The sequence below is a fragment of the Centroberyx affinis genome, unplaced genomic scaffold (assembly GCF_046629955.1).
Source record: "Centroberyx affinis isolate AG114_WGS23_722 - 3 ecotype Tasmania unplaced genomic scaffold, CSIRO-AGI_Caff_v1 ptg000318l_1, whole genome shotgun sequence".
Taxonomy (NCBI): domain Eukaryota; kingdom Metazoa; phylum Chordata; class Actinopteri; order Beryciformes; family Berycidae; genus Centroberyx; species Centroberyx affinis.
The window spans coordinates 80,947-99,236 of NW_027278994.1; the positions used below are offsets into that span (position 1 = coordinate 80,947).

General features: G+C 41.9%; 3 protein-coding genes across 3 annotated transcripts; all 3 read left to right on the forward strand.

Moving 5' to 3' along the window:
• The first annotated feature begins 7,387 nt into the window (after window positions 1-7,387).
• On the forward strand, window positions 7,388-9,760 carry LOC139640968 (LRRN4 C-terminal-like protein). Its single transcript, XM_071515172.1, has 2 exons — window positions 7,388-7,588; window positions 8,590-9,760. Exon 2 carries the CDS (start codon window positions 8,592-8,594, stop codon window positions 9,375-9,377), a length of 786 nt encoding a protein of 261 aa, XP_071371273.1. The 5' UTR covers window positions 7,388-7,588; window positions 8,590-8,591; the 3' UTR covers window positions 9,378-9,760.
• Window positions 9,761-9,991: 231 nt separating this feature from the next.
• tstd1 (thiosulfate sulfurtransferase like domain containing 1) lies at window positions 9,992-12,485 on the forward strand. The gene is made up of 4 exons (XM_071515176.1): window positions 9,992-10,070; window positions 11,499-11,627; window positions 11,957-12,119; window positions 12,237-12,485. Exons 1-4 carry the CDS (start codon window positions 10,058-10,060, stop codon window positions 12,289-12,291), a joined length of 360 nt encoding a protein of 119 aa, XP_071371277.1. The 5' UTR covers window positions 9,992-10,057; the 3' UTR covers window positions 12,292-12,485.
• A 705-nt stretch (window positions 12,486-13,190) lies between these two features.
• Window positions 13,191-17,966, forward strand: top6bl (TOP6B like initiator of meiotic double strand breaks). The gene is made up of 13 exons (XM_071515155.1): window positions 13,191-13,211; window positions 13,436-13,559; window positions 13,940-13,993; window positions 14,081-14,193; window positions 14,575-14,658; window positions 14,739-14,794; window positions 15,081-15,152; window positions 15,367-15,580; window positions 15,661-15,784; window positions 16,526-16,675; window positions 17,069-17,190; window positions 17,359-17,469; window positions 17,844-17,966. Exons 1-13 carry the CDS (start codon window positions 13,191-13,193, stop codon window positions 17,964-17,966), a joined length of 1,368 nt encoding a protein of 455 aa, XP_071371256.1.
• The last annotated feature ends 324 nt before the right edge of the window (window positions 17,967-18,290 follow it).

Below are 18,290 nucleotides of genomic sequence, written 5' to 3' on the forward strand. Positions count from 1 at the left end.
GTCAACAGGAGAAACCACCAAGCTGTTTTAACAGTAATGTATAGGACTAGGTAGATTTTGTTTTACTCTTGTTTATCTCTTACAGAATGTTATAATCTTTATGTGCAGAGATCTGCCAGTTAAAACACTGAGCCAGTGACTTGGCTTTGTGTGGTTGGACTGTCATTTTGTTATTTGTAAGAAATCTGATCCCTGACTTCTAAAGATATAGCTAAAATGTTCATAGTCCTAAATGATACAAATAGGGTACATTTACTGAAGACTGTGTCCATGGTACTGTGTGAGTTATTTTTTAAACTTGAATATATTCTTGAAACAATTTACAGTTTACTAGCACACAAGCTGACCTTGACTCGTGACTACACATTTATTTTATTTAGGCCCACATGGCTCTACTGTTGACTTTAATTAGCATAAATAATATAGCCCTATTTAATAATTCCACAACTTTATAGAAAGAATTACATTGCTTTGCCTGTATACTGGGTGCTGTGTGGCCACTAGGGCTCAGCAACAATCCAGTCTGGAAACAGGAATAAATAAATAAATGAATAAAAATTCAAGTAAAGATTTCAGAAGTCATGGCAGTGCTAGAGCTTTTTTGTTCCCAAGGGAGGAATTAGATAGCAGAGACACCATTAATAATAATGCAAAAATAAATCAACCATTTATGTCTTTGGTCTTGCTGTATTTATGTGCCCTGTGTTTTATGTGTGCTAAATGTATGCGTCCCACTGCTGCATAACCAACTTCCCCACCGGGGACAAATAAAGTTATTGAACTTGAACTTGAACCATTCAACAAAAAATCGGTTGCTTTCTGGTCCGCTGAGTCTCTCTCAGCAGTTACAGCGGACTGGGGCAGCATGATTAGAAAACTTCAGCCTGTTCCTGTTTATCTCTGTAATCAGAAGTGTAAAAAGTGAATGAATGGGAATAGAACAGTTTGTTGAGGCTGGGTCAGTAAATACACATCTGATTCATACGGAGCCCCTCTGGTGACATCTCATGATAATAAAATAATGCGTGGCCACGACTTATTAAGGCGTGGGAAGTCTGATTTTTCTGAAAGCGCATTCCAGGAATTCCATGCAGTGAATTCACGATGACTGAACAATCCTGCCATGTTTATGAAATACCTTATAGTTCGTTACTGTTCATCATTTATTTGCAGTTCTTTTTGCCGTTTTGCTACTCAAGCACTTTGGGCGATGTGCCTGTAATATTTAAGCTAATAGTGTAATGACTACGCCTCCGTTTCCTCTGTATTTTGTTTTTTATTGTGTTGTTTTATTCCAAAGCTGAGGTTTTGAAGTATGGCGTTTTCAGTCTACATTAGTTATTAGATTTGTTGTGGGTGCAGGCTTCAGCTGTAATGCTGATGGTCTGTTGGCGTCTGGACTCACAGCTATAGTCCAGACAATAACTGAGTGATCTCATCTCTCCATGGTCACCTTCTGAAAAATGGTGTCTCTGCTATATTCCTTTTGTTTCAATTATGAATATGGATCATGGACTGATGAGCAGTCCTAAACATCCCTATGCTATTTTTCCTGTCTATTTTAATGTAATGCGCACCAATTGGCTGAATTACCATAAAAATCGCTTGATCTGTGTGTGTGTTTAAAATTAAATAGGCTAAATGATGTATTAATTTCCCTACCATGGCCTTGGATAAAAACAAACAGTGCACATTATAGCTTACAGTCCTGAAGAACACTCATTAAGATGGGCTGACCAATCAGTCAGCCCATCTCAAACAGGCAAGGAACCGTTATTGAATTTTCCCCAGGGATCCTCTTAAAGAATTTCTCGTTTTTATACGATCCAAATAGTCCTTCTTATGTATTCTTCCATTGATCTTCTCGAAAATGAAATAGTTTGACTTACAATAACAAGCGTTCACCACTGAGCGGAGCTACAACTCCACAGCTGCGGTTATCCAGGACCGTGAGGACCTGAACAAGCATGGAGGTTAAAGGGACATTTCACCCATCTAACCTTATAGCTTTCAGTGCAGTTGATTCTCCAAGGAAGATTCTCATAATGGTTATTTTTTATTAGTGGTCAATGGTTAGTAGCTATTCAGTTTCAAAACTTGACTTTGATTTGAATTCCTAAAAATCACTTATCACTTTATCACAGTGAATCACATGATTTGTTATTGATTAAAATACCTATTTTAGGTTTGCTTGCACAACATAAAATGTTTTGGTAACTGTTTACAATGCACATCTTGAGTTTTCTCACCTTCAAAATGTTAATAACTTGGATACAGAACTTTAAGTGGGCTCAATTATGCAATGACCCATCCAACTCACCAGCTTTTGTTGCATCCACTTCCTTCATGTGAAATGAACAGTAAATTATTACTTTGAGATGAGCTAACTCAAGAAGCTGTGTGTAAACAATTACCAAAGGACTTTAAGTTGGGACAAGCTTCTTTTTTTTACAGTGCTATTCAAAATCTGTCTAGGGAGAACACATTTTGTTTTAGTCTCCACAGGAATAACTTGGCCACATTTGAATTGTGCTTGTTCCAGTTTGTCTCAGATAACACAACACTTGCAGTATCAAATTTTTCATATTCATATCATATTCGTATCATGTTTTTGAGAAAAGCAGTATTTGTTTGCAGTTTTGCCAATTCATTTCAACCAAACACTGTTTCAAAGAAGAGCAGTGTGTATGAATATACACTTGAGGAGCACAAAAGGAGTTTTAGTCCAGACACTTTGGGGGCCCCTTCTCAGCATGGGGCCCTGGGTATTCAGTACCCCTATTCCCCCACTACAGCGTCCTAGGTTGTAGGCCAGCTATGGCACTGACATGATTTCATTAAGCTGTCTAATATTACATGAAATCAATGGTCTCCTTTACTTTCAATATCTTTACAAATGAATTTGAGTAAGATTGCCTAAAATCCTGTGATATGGTTGGGACTACACACATATAAATGATCTTTATTTTTCATCAAGGTGCCCCTTTGATATCAGCCACCAGGACAAGCTGTAATGTATAGGCTGTAGATATTGGTTGTGATTTTAATCTAGTCTAGTCCACCAGATACATTGGCAGGTAACTAACCAATGCCTATTGTAACTACGTATAAAAAAGGACAGCGGCAGTACAATCAGCCAGCCAGTAGATGGACAGTAGGTGAACATGATGGCTCCAAATGTGAAACAAATAAGGTGCTGCTGTGTGTCGTCACCTCCTCCTTACAGCTTGGATACCTGGTACAGTGTGATGTGGGTGAGGTGTGGTACGTTCTGTTCTTCACCACTGAACACCAGAGACGTCTGAACTCACGTCATGCCTATTTGCTCCCTTAGCCGCTCCGCTTGATCCAATCAAACCAAATCTTCACTGAGTTGTCTTGTATAATAATGATAAGAAACTTCATCAGCCCTCGTTGGAAATTTCTCTTTTTGCCTGCCTCCACTCCAGTGAGGTCAGAGGTCAGGCTCAGCTGCAGAACAACACCTCTGAACCTGTAGAGATTCAGTGTTTTGCTTCAGGTCACTTCAGCTGGGCGGATGCTTGTTTACATGGTGACCCAAATCAAGTCCTCCTGTTGATGGGTGGTCTCTGCCAGCCCTCAATTGTCTTGAATCACACACAGATGTAAATGGACTCAGATTTCATGGGAATTTGTCTTCAAACAAGACGACCTCATCATCAGGCCTGTTTCCAATTAGCCGGCGTAAGGAACAGCGAGATCACGAAGCCCGCTCTGCCTCCAAAATGTTACGGCTAAGAATAGCCGTTCGAGGAGTTCCAATACTTCCCCCAGGATTCCTATTGTATGAAGTGGGAGGGGGTCAAAGGTCATGGGGGATATGTTCACTATAGCTTCCTGTTTAAAGTGGAATTCTTGATTTCCTCAGAGAGGTGTGGGTAGGAGAGGGAATGAGCCATTGCGTAACGTCAGTGGGACGTCCGGAGGCCCACACATTTCTGAGTCTGATAAAGTAATGCTGTCGCGCTCTGAGAGACGGAGGGAGCGAGTGGGAACGAAAAGGTGTTTGGTTTTAAGCCGCCAGACGGGTGGAGTGAAATTCCCGCCTTTTTTTTTATTTTATTTTTTTACCAATATCTTGTTTGGTCGATTTAAGAATGAAAGAAATTGAACAGGAATGTATTGCGATGGGTTCAGGGCGGTCGGTTTGGCGTTGGTAAGACGACGTGCAGGTTATCAGATGCATGTCCAGCATGCTCTGACATGCTGTGGTGGTGGGAGCGGGGATAGGCGCTGGTAGGTTAGTCATTATCTACCATGACTCACACTCTCACACTCTGTAGCCTACAAAAATTCAGCAGGTCGCCCCGCAGCTGTCAGATGAGGAGGGAGCGGAGACTCTAACTCTTTCAGGATGTCTGCCGTCTTGTATGATGTTGCGAAGCGTCTTGAGTCACCGGTACATGTGAGCATGATGGAAAACCATCGGAGACAAAACAATGCAGCTTATCAACGGCAACAATCTGGGTGGTTAGACTCCTAATCTATGCTCCGTTCCACCTGAGAGCTGGATATGTGACTCCATACATTCATCACTCAGTCAACAACCTGGCCATGATCATGAGTCTTCACTTTCTGTTTAACTTTAAGTTTTATTATTAGTTTTTATTTTTACATTGTTTTCCATTTTTATTTCAGTTTCTGTTTAGTTTCAGTTTCAATAGTTTTACTATTTTAGTAGGTGTAGTATTTTTAAAGGTATAATGATAGAAGTTCAAAATAGGTATTTTGCCTATATGTTTTTTCAATTTTACATTCATTTTTCAATACATCCTCAACTAACTTAAAGTTGGGACCACTTCAAAATACTTCTTTCTCTTTATTTATTCGGCACATAAAACTAAAAGCACTTCACATAAACATTTTATTTTAGTTAGATTTATACCTAGTGTTAGGAGCGGTCAGAAAATCAACACGCATTCTCTTGTTCTCAATGTCATGGTTCGTCCTTTTATTAGACAACAAACAGAAAATAAATAAATTCAACTTCAAACAAAAGGGATGGCTCTGTATAACAAATGACTAGTTGTGCGGTTGAAAATTGTTTGCCCTTCCACTCTTGTGAACACATTCACCTGTCCTAAATCAAAGGGGCGCCTACAGATGACGTCACCCTATCAGACATCAGATCATCATAATTATCACAATAATAGCAACAACAAGCAAAACAACAGAAACCTTGACACAGGACATCCCAACACATGATCAGCATAATTCACAACAGAAAATGCATGATATCTCAACATAATTATGAATCAATAATGCAAAATGGCTTCAACACCTAGACATATACCTAGACAGTTTTAGTTCAGTTTTAGCTTTACCACAAAGTCTAGTTTTTATTTTTATTTCAGTTCATGATAATCTTTTTTTTTAAACACCTAGTTTTCATCTTTGTTTTAGTTTTTCTAATTTACGATAATAACCTTGATGTGAACAAGTATTTATGTATCAGTCAAATATCCGGGTCAGCTAATTATATGACAAACTGAATTGGCTTGAAAGTTGTTTCAAGTAACCTACTGCATGTTACACATTATATCAGAATAGAGTTCATAGAACATTTGGGAGTCTGAATCCTCTTCACTGCACCGCTTAAATAAAACAGAATACACAGCGAAAATGTCCAAAGCCCTATTAGTTTTCATTGTGATGAGTGTGTGTGTGTGTCTGTGTGTGTGTAACACATCCTTGCCTATGCATAAGTATGAGCTCACACATACAAATAGCATGTGACACTGTCGTAGCCTTCTTAACGTCTATGTATGGGCCTACCTCTTCCCACAGACCCTCACACACGTTATAAATAGGTTAATTGGTCACAGACTAATTGCTCAATGTTTCAACCATAGTGACAGTGACAGCCTACTTACTTTGTCACCGCAAATTTAGTAATACATTTTTAAGCATACATGTGATGCAGTGTAAAGGAAATGGGACACAAACGAGGATAAAAGTTTGTTATATGTTTGTGTTTGTGTGTGTATGCCTGTAGGTCTGTTTTTGAAATTCCATTCAAGTAAAGCGCCTGGCTTTACTTGAATGGAAGACATTTCAAAAACAGAAACAGATTAGATGATTATCGTCTCATGAACTCGCTAGCTGGAAATGATGCAGCTGCTGGTTCATTTACTGTGTAATAATTATTACCATGTTGGAAATGTGTTGAGAGAGAGCATTTCTGTATCCGTCAGAAATCAGGAATTTCAACACATAGTTCCTTGAAACACATGGTCTCAAACAGGAGTTGAAATGAATCACTTAAACGTCTTCGAACAAATTTCAGAAACCGCATGTAACATTCAGTCAATTCAGCTCATTCAAAGGAAGGAGTATATTACAAGAAAAGGCGGGAGTCATCTGGCATTGCGTTGATTCCACAGTGATGACTGTGGGACGCCTGAACCTCAAGCTAAAAGCAGTTTTGTTTTGAAACAAACTGATTTAATTGGTAACACATTGTATGTATAATCCAAACCTGATACTCAGCTCAGAGTATGAAGGGGCTGTAATATGTCAGTAAAACGCTAACTGGGTTTCACGTGTTACTCATAATAGCGTGAAAAGTATAGATATTCAGTATCTGGGTTAATGTTAGGGTCAGGGTTAGAAATAAGGTCAAGGTTTGGGTTAGTCTGTGGAGATGCAGCAAATAGGCAAGTTCCGTTTCAACATTGGACTATCCAAGTACAGAGTCACCACCGCAGTACATCTGTTGAGTTTTGGCTGAGGTTGGCGTTGAGTGGAATAAACCAGAGAAGAAGAAGACTCCTGCCTCCTGGCTCTGCTCCGCTCATCCCTGCCGTGCGGGTTCCTGGGATACGTAACAACTTGTTCGGTTTGCCAGCTCTGCCCCGTAAAAGGCTTTATCCTTCCCCTCCTGCTCGTCACAATGGGGGTGATGGGGGTGGAGGGAGGAGGAGGGGGGGGGGGTTATAATAAACATACAAGATGCATTCTTCACCCCCCCCCCCCCCACACACACACACACACACACTGAAACGAGCCTATGTTTTGCTCTTTCCACACAATTTAAGTGAGAACACCCACACAGCTTTTGCCATACCAAAACTTTTTAAGACCAAATAATCAAAAACAGACACCTATACACCTAACGATTTCACAAACACATAGCTGCAACAAGCACAAGCCTGCCTCCTGCTGCTGCCGAGCAAATTAATATGCTATGCAGCACACAGGCAAACACTGACACACTCCCACCCCTCTCACACACACACACACACACACACACACACTGTGAAAGGGCCATAAAGGAGCAATGACGGGGGTGGGTGGGATGGGGGGCGGGGTGGTGATGTATGAGAGAGAGGCAAGAAGTGGAAAAAGACAGAGAGAGAGAGAGAGAGAGAGAGGGAGAGGCACAGAGGGGGTGTTGAGGAGGAGGAGGAGGAGAGAGAGAGTTTGATGGGAACAAAATAAGACGGTGAGACCAGGAGACGCTCTAGAGAGGGAAGCCAGCAAGCAGGCAACGTGAGAGAAGAAGAAGAAGAAGAAGAAGAAACAGAGAGAGAACAGACGTGAACTATATCCATCCCCATCCAACACGGTACAGTAAACCCTTTTCAGCCCTTTGGTTCGCTTTTCTTCTCATTCACCCCATCCCTACGGTGATAAGTGTGTGCATGTTTCTTGGTAGAGATGTTGGTCGGAAAAAAGTTCTTCTGGGTAGTTGCATGTCACAAAACGAACCAGACAGTGTAAGCTGATCTTCCTTAAAAAACAAGGGAAAAAGCCTTTGCAGTCGAATTCAGCGTCGGGTTCCCACAGAAACCGTCTGGCTCACTGCCAGCAGAGAGTGAAACACTGATGGGGTCACCAATGCTTTGCTTTTATCTTCCGACGCTCAGCATTTATTCATCCAAAGCTGTCTTCAGTATGTAAACTAGTACATATCACGAGCATATTTACATGTCACAAACATGTTTCATTATACACAAAGCCATTTAAAGATAAACTATGATTTAAAATAGTTTGTGGTGGCGTCCTGGTGGCTCCAATCTGGCCTGGGACCCTTGTCATGTAATACCGCTCTCTTTCCCATTCTTTCCTGTCTTTCTCTACTGTGATCTATCCAATAAAGATAACACACACAAAAAATCTTTAGTACCACTGTGGTTCATTATTGGTATGCCTAGTTTTGCCTTCTTCTCTATTGTGACCGACATGTCAGCGTTCTATCTTCTGTTTCTGTTTCTGCTTTGAGTGTTGAGTCACTATTACTACTGTTGCTACAACAATACGCCAACTGCTACACAGCTTTTGCGTCTTTGTTAATACCAGTTCCCCTTTTCCACCTTACCACACCACTCACCACCTCCTGTCTTTAAGCCTCTTCTCAGAACTGGTGCCTACAGGAATATTTCTGACACACAAGGGCAAAGCTACATCTGAGAAAGAATGAAGGAAGACAGATTTTCTTAGGTTTTCTTATTATTTTCTGTGGGCAAACATAATTTTAACCATGTTGGTGACCCATGAGTGATTTTTGCGGTGACCACTGTTTTCCCACACAAATTCTTATATTCAACTTGTCCTTTCTGTCCACAGAGATGATGTCACTGTGCAGGAACCTGGCTGTGCTTCTACTTTTTCTGACCCCTGACCCCTTCCTCCGTTTTTCCTCGCCTCTCCTCTTTGCCCGTGCCGTCCCCACTTCCCATCCCATCACTCTCCCGCGAATCTTGTTTGTGCCTGGTGGGGGCACAGAAGACTACGAAGAAGACTTGGACCGTTACAGCCCCCCTCCCATCGTGCCTTTCTCCGCTAAGCCTCCGCTCCGCCGTGAAACGCAGCTCTGCCAGTACGACTCCTGCCTGGAGAACCAGGAGCCCTGCAGCCGTCTTGCTAACCAGACCGGGTGCCTCTGCCCCGGCTTCAGTGGGCCTGACCAGCCCCCTCAAGCTCCACGCCTCCGAGCGCTGGTGAGCGATGGGGACGGTCGAGGGAAGGTGGAGGTCCATTGGTGTGCTCCTTCTTCAGTGGTATCTGGGTACAGAGTGGTGGTGGAGGGAAGTGGAGGGGAACCGCTGGAGTTTGGGGAAGCGCTGCGGCGGGGGCTGGTGGGGTCGTTGGAGGCCGGGGCCAAGGTGTGTGTGGAGGCGGTGAACAAGGCGGGACGCAGCACCCCCTCAGATTTCTCCTGCCAGCGCTACACCCCCCCTGATTCTTCCGACCATGCGCTGAGGGCAGGGGTCATAGGGGGGGGAGTGGCCTTCCTCCTAGTCCTCTGCGTGGCGGCCGTGATCCTCTGGAAGTGCCATGTGTGTGGAAAAGCCAACAGGGACTCCACTGAGGGACTGGGGAACCCCTCGTACGCCACAGAGGGAAACCTGTGAGATCAAAAATCAAGCGGGATGGTGCTGTGATTAATGATACAATTCAGAAGTTGTTTATGTTCCTGTTTCAAGGAATATACAATTATTGTATTTTATTTTTTATTTTTATTCTGTTTTATTTTATTTTATTAGGATTGAAATATGTTGAAATAAGAACTTTGTGGAATAACACTAACAAATGATCAGCCGGTTGGTTTTGTGCCTAGAAAAACTACAGGTTTATTTGCTGGCAAATTAACTTATGTAGGCTTATTACAGTGTTTTAATTCTATGGCAGATGAATTTAATTGTAAATATTAATCTTTAAGATATACTGTCAGAAACTTTTGTAATAAACTAAAAACGTCTTTTAACGTTCTTTTTTTTTTAATAAAAGCTTGTAAAAACTCTTGTTTGAATCATTGTTTTCAATGGAAAGAGTTTGTATGAATATGTAAATTCTCGAGTAACGCCCGCCGAAGTATACAACTCAACTTTTATTTTGAAACTCTTGCCGAGAACAGTGAAAGTGGGAACTTGATCTGATTGGCTAAAGGTTTAAGTCAATTAAGCTCGGTCCCGCCTTCCCTCGGTATCTAAGCCAATGATTTTTCAGTAAACGATGGCAGGAAGAAGATGTGTTTTTTTTAACAGCATATGAAAATACAATTCACAGCGTAGGTACAGCACACACAATCAGAATGGCAAACGCAGGTGAGTTTGCACAAGAAGCCTTTTGTTTCATTTGACTCACAGTTCGTCAGTGCGACTGTTTTAGCCTACTGATATCTGCGTTTTGGTTTTAACACGTGAATTTGTGAATGACGTGAAAAAGCTCTAAACGTTAGCCAACTAATTAGTTACATGACCCAATTATCGCAGTGAGAGTGACATTGACATTGCTGCCGGATTAATGGTTACAGTTTGGGGCAGTAGGCTACTTGTTGCACACGTGAAATTCTCCAAACTAACAAATACTAACTGAGGAAAATAGTCCTTGCTGTAAGAATATTAAGTAATCAATATCTTATGAATATGTCACACACACACAGTCAGAATGACTCAGCACAAAAAAAAACGTTGGGAAAGCAAATAGCCAGCAGTCAATTAACGCCACAGGTAGCTACAATGTATGGAACAGCTAGTTAGGAGTTGGGACAAAAAGCATCCTTTTTTTCAGGACTAGTCCTATTTCCAAAAAGGTTGTAGACTACTCACCTGGGTTATTGGCCAGTGCTTTGTCTGTATCCCAAAACCTTTCATTCCTGCTCCTTTACTTCCCTCCTTCCCTCTCTCCATCTCTGTTCTTGGAGGTGACAAGGAGGACAGGACATATCAATGTCGATGAAAACTATCAGCTTTTTTAGACGTTGCAGTAACTTTCAAGTGGGCCTTGATGTTGTGGGGTTATATTTTTCATTAATAGGTTACGCCCATGAGGAATACCAATTTTACCTTAACTATGGATTCACGGGTGTTTCATGCTTTGTTGCATCTATTTATTAGTTCTTGATACGCTGCCAAACTGTTTCCTGTCTCTTTTGACCACAGTATTTAGCTAAAACAAACCAATCCTAATGGGGAGACTGTACACAAAATCTCTCAACTTTAGAGTTTCACCCTTAGAAACATATTGAGTGAGCGTTTGCATGTTGTACTATAGAAAGGTGACTGAGGGCATTGCGCCCTTACTCCTAATACACACACACACACACACACACACACACACACACACACACACACACACACACACACACAACGCTTGAAGGAAGAATGAATGCAAACATGGGGGAACAATCTTCTGGAATGGAATGTGCCCTGAAAGTGGAGGTGGGAGTCAGAGTTTTTATCTGTGTTCAGCACCGTTCATATCCATGCTTGTACCTCTGTGTACAGGTTTGTCCTACACTCTCTATGTATCATACTCCAGGGTTACAAAATGGTTATGGCCAAGCATCTAAAACATAGCCAACTCTTTTGGAAATAAGGTGGTTGATATAGAAAGCTTGTGTCAGTAAAGCTGTCCTATCAGCCGTAGCCTAATCTGTCTTAAAAAACAGACAGTGCATTTTTATTGTGGGTACCCAGCAATGGCTTCTGAAGCTCAAACCTAAATCAGTTTTATGCCTTTCCCATTACCAGACAAGCAGGAGATCTCCTATGCAGATCTCAAAGTCCTCCTGGCGAAGAGCCAGAGCCTCCTTTTGGTCGATGTCCGCTCTAAAGAGGAAGTGGATAAAGGACACATCCCAGGATCTATCCACATCCCAGGTGAGCTTCACTCAGTCATTTATGTGGAGAAAAAGAGTATCCATAGTCAAAAAATAGCTTTGAAGGACTACTTCATTTTCAATACTTCATTTTCTTTTTTGATGTTGAAAAGTAGCAGTTGTCATGCACATTAAACAGTATGCAGGTTTCACTGGGAATACTGGAAATGCAACAGTTTGCAGTGGTAAATGGTATTGGTGTAGGCCTGTTTTTCAGGTTATGAAGGTTTCAGAATAGCTGTTTCTGTCCCTCTCCTAGTTGATTGAAGAATATTCTTCTTTCCTCTTCTTTCCTTGCTTCATCCCTTTTCCCCTTCCTTGCTTCCCTAGTCGATACAGTGGAGAGTGCTCTTGCACTGGATCCTGCAGAATTCAAGGCCAAATACGGGGTGACCAAGCCATCGCTGGATGCCCCAGAGCTGGTGTTTCACTGCCAGATGGGCAGGCGAGGGGGAGTGGCCACAGACAAGGCACACAAACTAGGATACCAGAGGTAAATAAGTTATCGCTTACTGCACATAACACACACAGCTCATCTTGCATGTCATTATACAATAGCTGTGTATTGATGACAACCCTTATCTTCTATGCCTCTTTTCTTCTGTTTCAGTGCACGTAATTATGCCGGAGGATACAAGGAGTGGTCTGAGAAAGAGGGAAAATGATTGGTGTTGATGTAGAGCCTAATACTTAATATCTTCACTAATGGCAAATGTGAAAGCTAAACTGACAAAATAGAGAAATATTTTGCTGTTTTTCTTTTCATCTCTTTTGATACTGTTTTATATGTCATAGATGTACAGTATATCCACTGTATTTAAAATGTTAACAAATAAAATGTGTTTTCTCAGATTCATAATTCTTTAGTCCATACTTGTGTGGATCACTTGAGAGAATATGACACCAACATTGTAATATGTCAGTTCCCACTAGTTTCATCTATATGTGAAGATTTAATGACCTCTGAGTGAGATGGGAATATAATGATCAAATTAAGCTCTGCAGATCCCTAACCCAATCACATCTCTTTTAACTCCCCCCTCTGCTTTATAGTGAAGCTGTAGAACTCCTCTGTATGATACAGATCTATATCCTGTTGTGGGGGATTGTACACTAGCTTGTACAGTAAGCATACATGGGTGTAGGTACACATAAACCTATGTCTATTATTAAAGCCACAGTAGAAGTGCCATTTCCTAGCATTTTATAGTCTGGCCATGAGAACTGACATGACCTTTAACCCCGACAGGCTCAAGAGCACCTCTGAATTATGCTGCAGCTTCTAAGCTGGTGTGTGGCTTGTTAAAAAAAAAAAAAAAGCAGAATGTGTTGAAATATGAATTATTTCTTATCACAAGTAATTAACATTAGTGTCCCACTTTAAGTAACGATGGATTATTCGTTTGTTTTATCTAGGTGGGTGAGTTAAAACTGGTTACACCTAGTATTTAAGAAAAGAAAAAGAAGACTGGGCACGTGCTCGCTCAGTCAGTGCTAGTGCGTAAACGCGCATTTCGCGCGCGACTGTCAGCTGTCTGGTGACAGGAAAGTCACGACACTGAAGATGCTCAAAGAAATACAGCGGGTAATTTTTACGTTTACAGTTAGTTACCTACTGTGTGTTTATGTTCATTAGAGTTGGGTTAGTGTTGTATTCAGCTAGAAGTAGATAAATGGCAAACTTTACTAACCCGAAGCAGTCAAGCTCACAGGAAGGCTAGCCACCTGCTAGCTAATTTATCTAATTAACCTAGGCTAACTCGTCAAAGTTGCCGGTAGCAAGCTTTGTCTTTGTAATTGCCATTTCAGGTTGTCAGGTTGCTCATGCTTTTGAGACAGCAGAAAGGACAGCAGGGTGGGAAGACTGCAGGAGGACTTTTGGTACTACTGTGGACTGGACCAGGCACTAATAACCAAAGCCAAAACTGCACTGGTAAGGCTAAGCAAGTTCCACATTAAATAGTTCCTAGAGGGCCAAGTGCTTAACAATGGCCGTCTGATTTGACACCATGACCTGTCCAACTATGTAAAATGTCCAAGCATCAGCATCTGCTTTGGTAACAGATGAACAAATTGTTTTAATCTGTGGAACAAACTTTTCATCTGTGCAAGTTGCACTATCTTTGGCCCAGGAATGAGACGTGTTGCCATCATCAGTAAGTACTTGTTTTCTTGTTCCAAAGAAGGTAATGCAAAGATAGGTCTGACTTACAGTACTAAGTCCCGCCCTCCCCAAAAGCTTCAGCATCCGCTAAATTATCCCAGATGTTCCTAGTAGCCCCAAAACTAACAGTGTTATAATTTGTGGAACAGTTGCAGCTGCTGGTCCCTGGTGTGCAGGTGTTAAAATGGAAGCACTCCAACCTGGTATGTACACACACATCAACACGTACACACATCTTCTGATTCAGTGCATCACTTCTGTTTGCCTTTTTGCTGCGTCAGTTCTCACAGAATTACATCAGAAACTGTTTCCCTGTGCCGGCCCCTGCCCCGAGCCTGATGCAGAGGAACTGTGTGCCTTCGCTGACGTACACGGTTCCCTCCGATTCCTCCTCTCCTTTCAGGTGGCTGTGCTTGAACATTATAATGCAAACAAAGATCCTGTACAAACATCCCATTGGCCTCAAGGATAATTGCTCTCTGAAACTTCTTGAACATATTAAGCACTATAGTTCACTTCCTAACATAATTTCTAAGAATGGGGTGCTCTAAGAAAGTCTCCAGTCCCCACCTTCCTGATCGTATACATTAGAGCAAGACTGGAATTATCCCAAATGCCACTGATCGTAACTAAATTGGACCTAAATTTTACTAAAAACCCATTAACATTACATCTAGTAGTGAGAATCTTGAATTTCCCATATTCCCTTACAGACGTGATTTATGATCAGTGAGCCTGTGTCGGAACAATGTGTTATCTCTGCTTATTACTTTGGGCTGTGCAGGTGAGAGACACAAGACACTTCAGTCCAGAGTGGCGTTCTCATGCAGAGGCATTCCTACACAGATTCAGTCTGGCTAACACAGGGGTAGGAAAGGACGAGTTATCCACATTCACATGCTTTACAGATTGTCACCAAAATGTTGACTGTCCTCATCTTTTGCGCAGGTTAAAATCCACTTCACATTCAAATCAGATCAGGAGAACTTCCAACGAATGTTTAGGTATGACAGCCTACTGTGTGTTAAAGGTGTTGGTAATGCCATTATAGCTTCCTCTCTGGGTAAATCATTACCTAATGTCAGTGTAGCAAGACTCTCCTGCCTGAAAGATGACCTTGCTATGGATCAAGCTAATTCAAAACCATGCTCCTGGAATGAATTTAAGCACCTTCTTCTACTCCTTCACATGTGCATTCTGCTGTTATGTCTTCCAACACTGTGCATTGCATAGAACTTGATGTGGTAATGCATTTTGTAAAGTGATAACATTATGCATGTGTTCTTGCAGTGTGAAGATCCAGCGTAAAATTGTGCAGAAAGACCAACCACCAGTGATCTTGGATGTCACCTGCAGTACACAGTCAGTAGCACTGATGTTCATATTAATACATCTGTGATTATGTGTGTATGTGTGTACCCAGAGTAGAAAAAAAACAAAACAGTTACAGGTGTGGACCCAAAACTAATATTATCCTCAGCCACCATTGCTACAAAAACATTAGAAACACTAGAGTATGTATGCATGCTTGTGTCTGTGAGATTCAAACAGCGATTCTCTCCTCGGTTGTTTCAAGGTCTCCGGTGTGTGTGGGGAAAGGAGCCTGGTGTGAGGGGGGGCACCCTGTCCTTGGAGCCAGGTTTCCACTCAGTATCCCCCCAGCAGCCATGGACCGAGGCCTGTACGGGGAGCTCAGCCTCCAGCCAGTCACCTTGCTCAGCCCCTGTGTGCTGCAGTACCCCAACCTGGCAACCCAACTCACTCACATACAAATATCCTTTACTGATTGTGTCATGTGGGATGGGCACACACACATACAGACAAGGACACATACAAGCACGCGCTCTTCCTTGACTCCACATGTGGCCAGGTGTTGGTGTACAGCCCCAGTAACGTTCCTGTCCCAGGCCCCTCAGCCTTCCTCCACCACCTGCCTGCTTACCTGGACTGTCAGGAGCTGGGCCTGCAGGGCCTTCACTGCTCCTCCTCCACGGGTCGGTAGCAACCATTGCTGGAAAAGATGCATACATACTGATGGTCTTAATAGGGGGGTCATCTACCTGAGGTGCTGTATATTGTGTTAGTTAGCCATCATCATGCTGAGTTGCACACACAATAGAATAAGATACTGTATGGTACGGGTACAGGTATTTGCCTGATTTCTCAAAAATTGGTTTTGCATTGTAAGACGATGTTTGTTTCACCTAAATTACACAACATTCAATTGCACATAAATCACATTAATTCCTTTACATAATATAGACAAAAAAGGCACTATGTCTTCTTCTGTCCTTGGCTACCTGAGATGAGATCTTCTATCATGTATATAAGAGAGGTTTGGTTTACTCAGGACTGAAACAGTACACATTTTGAAATGCAAACAAAATGCTAACATGGTTATTTTCTCCAAACATACTTTGGAAACATTATCAGTGAATTTAAGATTAAATTATTAGGATGATATAATACTAGAGCTCTAAAAAATGGTCAAAGAAAATTAAGTGGTTATAGCAATATCCTGCCCAACCCAACCTTCCATTACCACAGTATTACGTACATGCGGTAATTGCTACAGCCCGATGAAATACCCATGTGGCTTCAACCAGTGTAGACTCGCAGAGTTTGTCCACTGTTGAAACCGACTGTCATCATAAATGGTAGTTATGTATTTTTCCCCATTTCCTTTTCATCAGAATTTTACCACGCAAAAATAATTTTTAACACTTCCTCTACAGATCTTGTGCACAGCGGTGGCACTGTGTACACCGTACAGCACGGAAACTGTGAACCAGAATGGAGTCTTGCCCCGGTGCAGCAGAGTCTCTCGCTTTTCCTCTTCCTGCAGCACAGCGACCCCTTCACCTCCCAGCTCGCTGATGTTATGGGTGAGAGACAGCTGCATGCAGCTGCAGCACATAGCTTCGACACTCTATAATTTGCTGGGTTGAAGTTGGCAAATCTTTCATATTTCAAACTATTTTCTAAAGCCATAATTTGGTTTCTGCATTTCCAAGAACAAGCCGTACATGTGGTATGTTACTGCCACCAGCAGCAGAGAAGTAGAGCTCTCAGTTGATTGATACTAAAGTATATACACAGTACAATACTCTCAAAATGGAGAGTCACAGCTTAAGTTACCATAACTTTAATACATAACATAATGACAAAAGTTATGTACACTGTATTTACAGTGTAACAGCCTAACAAGATTGACAATGTTAGTATCCATCCTACAATGTGCAGTGCTGACAACAGGGATGTTTGTGAACCTCCTGCAGCCACAGAGGAGCTTTTAGAGCTCCACCTCGAGGATATTCTGAACAACAACAGGCAGGCGGTGACAACGGCTCTTCAGACTGAACTAAAGAGCACACTGAAAGCCCAAAGTCAGAGAAGCAAGGCAAGCCAATCTGACACACACACACACACACACACACACACACACATACACACACACACACATACACCAACTGCCTGGTAGGAATCTCTGTTTAATAGTGTGGTTTTGTATGATGTACAGTTTACATAATAGTGTGTGTGTTTGGGTGTTGTGTGTGTGCTACATCAGAACCAAAAGAAGCTGTGCTCGGCCCTTGAGGTGATGCTCAGCTCTGCGATCAGTATTGTGAGCTGCAGCAGTAACGCGGGCTTCAGAAGCGCCTGTCTGGACAGCATGAAGGTACACTAGGGAGAAAGGAATGTAATCTATCCTTTTGTTTATTGGAGCTCATGAACAGTCAGCCACTCACATTAAATGCTGTGGTATTTTTAGCCTTGTTATGAATAAATGCAAACAGGCCAAATTCAAAAGGTGAACTGTGGACTCAGAAGAAACCAATATGTTATCTGGGTCGCGCTGCCCATGTTCAGTTAGTATACATGTTCATGACCAGGTTTTCAGAATAAAATTAAGTGAGCAGCATCACTACAGATAGCCAGGGGGGGCAGTAGTGTTGGTTGACTGTTTCATAAACTCATCTTGAAATGTGCTATGCGTGTTACTAAAATGAAATATCACTTTAAGTTAAGTATTCATACATGTCTGCATCCCAGGTAGGTGACACTCATGAGCTCTCAGCATCCCTCCATGAATCACTGAGGAGGGTGACATCACTGAAATGTATTCCGAGGGGCAGGTGCTACTCTGCACAGGTGAGTGGGACGTTCAAGTGCTGATCATTGGTCACAGTCACCAAACAGTTACTACATCAGCACTTCACTTCTTTCACTGACTTCAAACTGAACTAAAATTTAACTCCATGTTCATTCATTACTTCCACAGATGGAAAAACCTCATGATAGTAATGAGCCCACCAGGAAAGAAATCTGAGGATGGCTGCATTTTCTTTGACAGAGTTTTGTTTTGGAGTAAATGCTGTGGAGGCTTTTCCCTTTGGAGTGAATATTGTTGCAATTAAAATGTCTGTTAAAACTTTATCAAATACATGTGTTTTTATTGTCATAACCTGTTTCACAGACATGGATTTTAGCACAACTCTA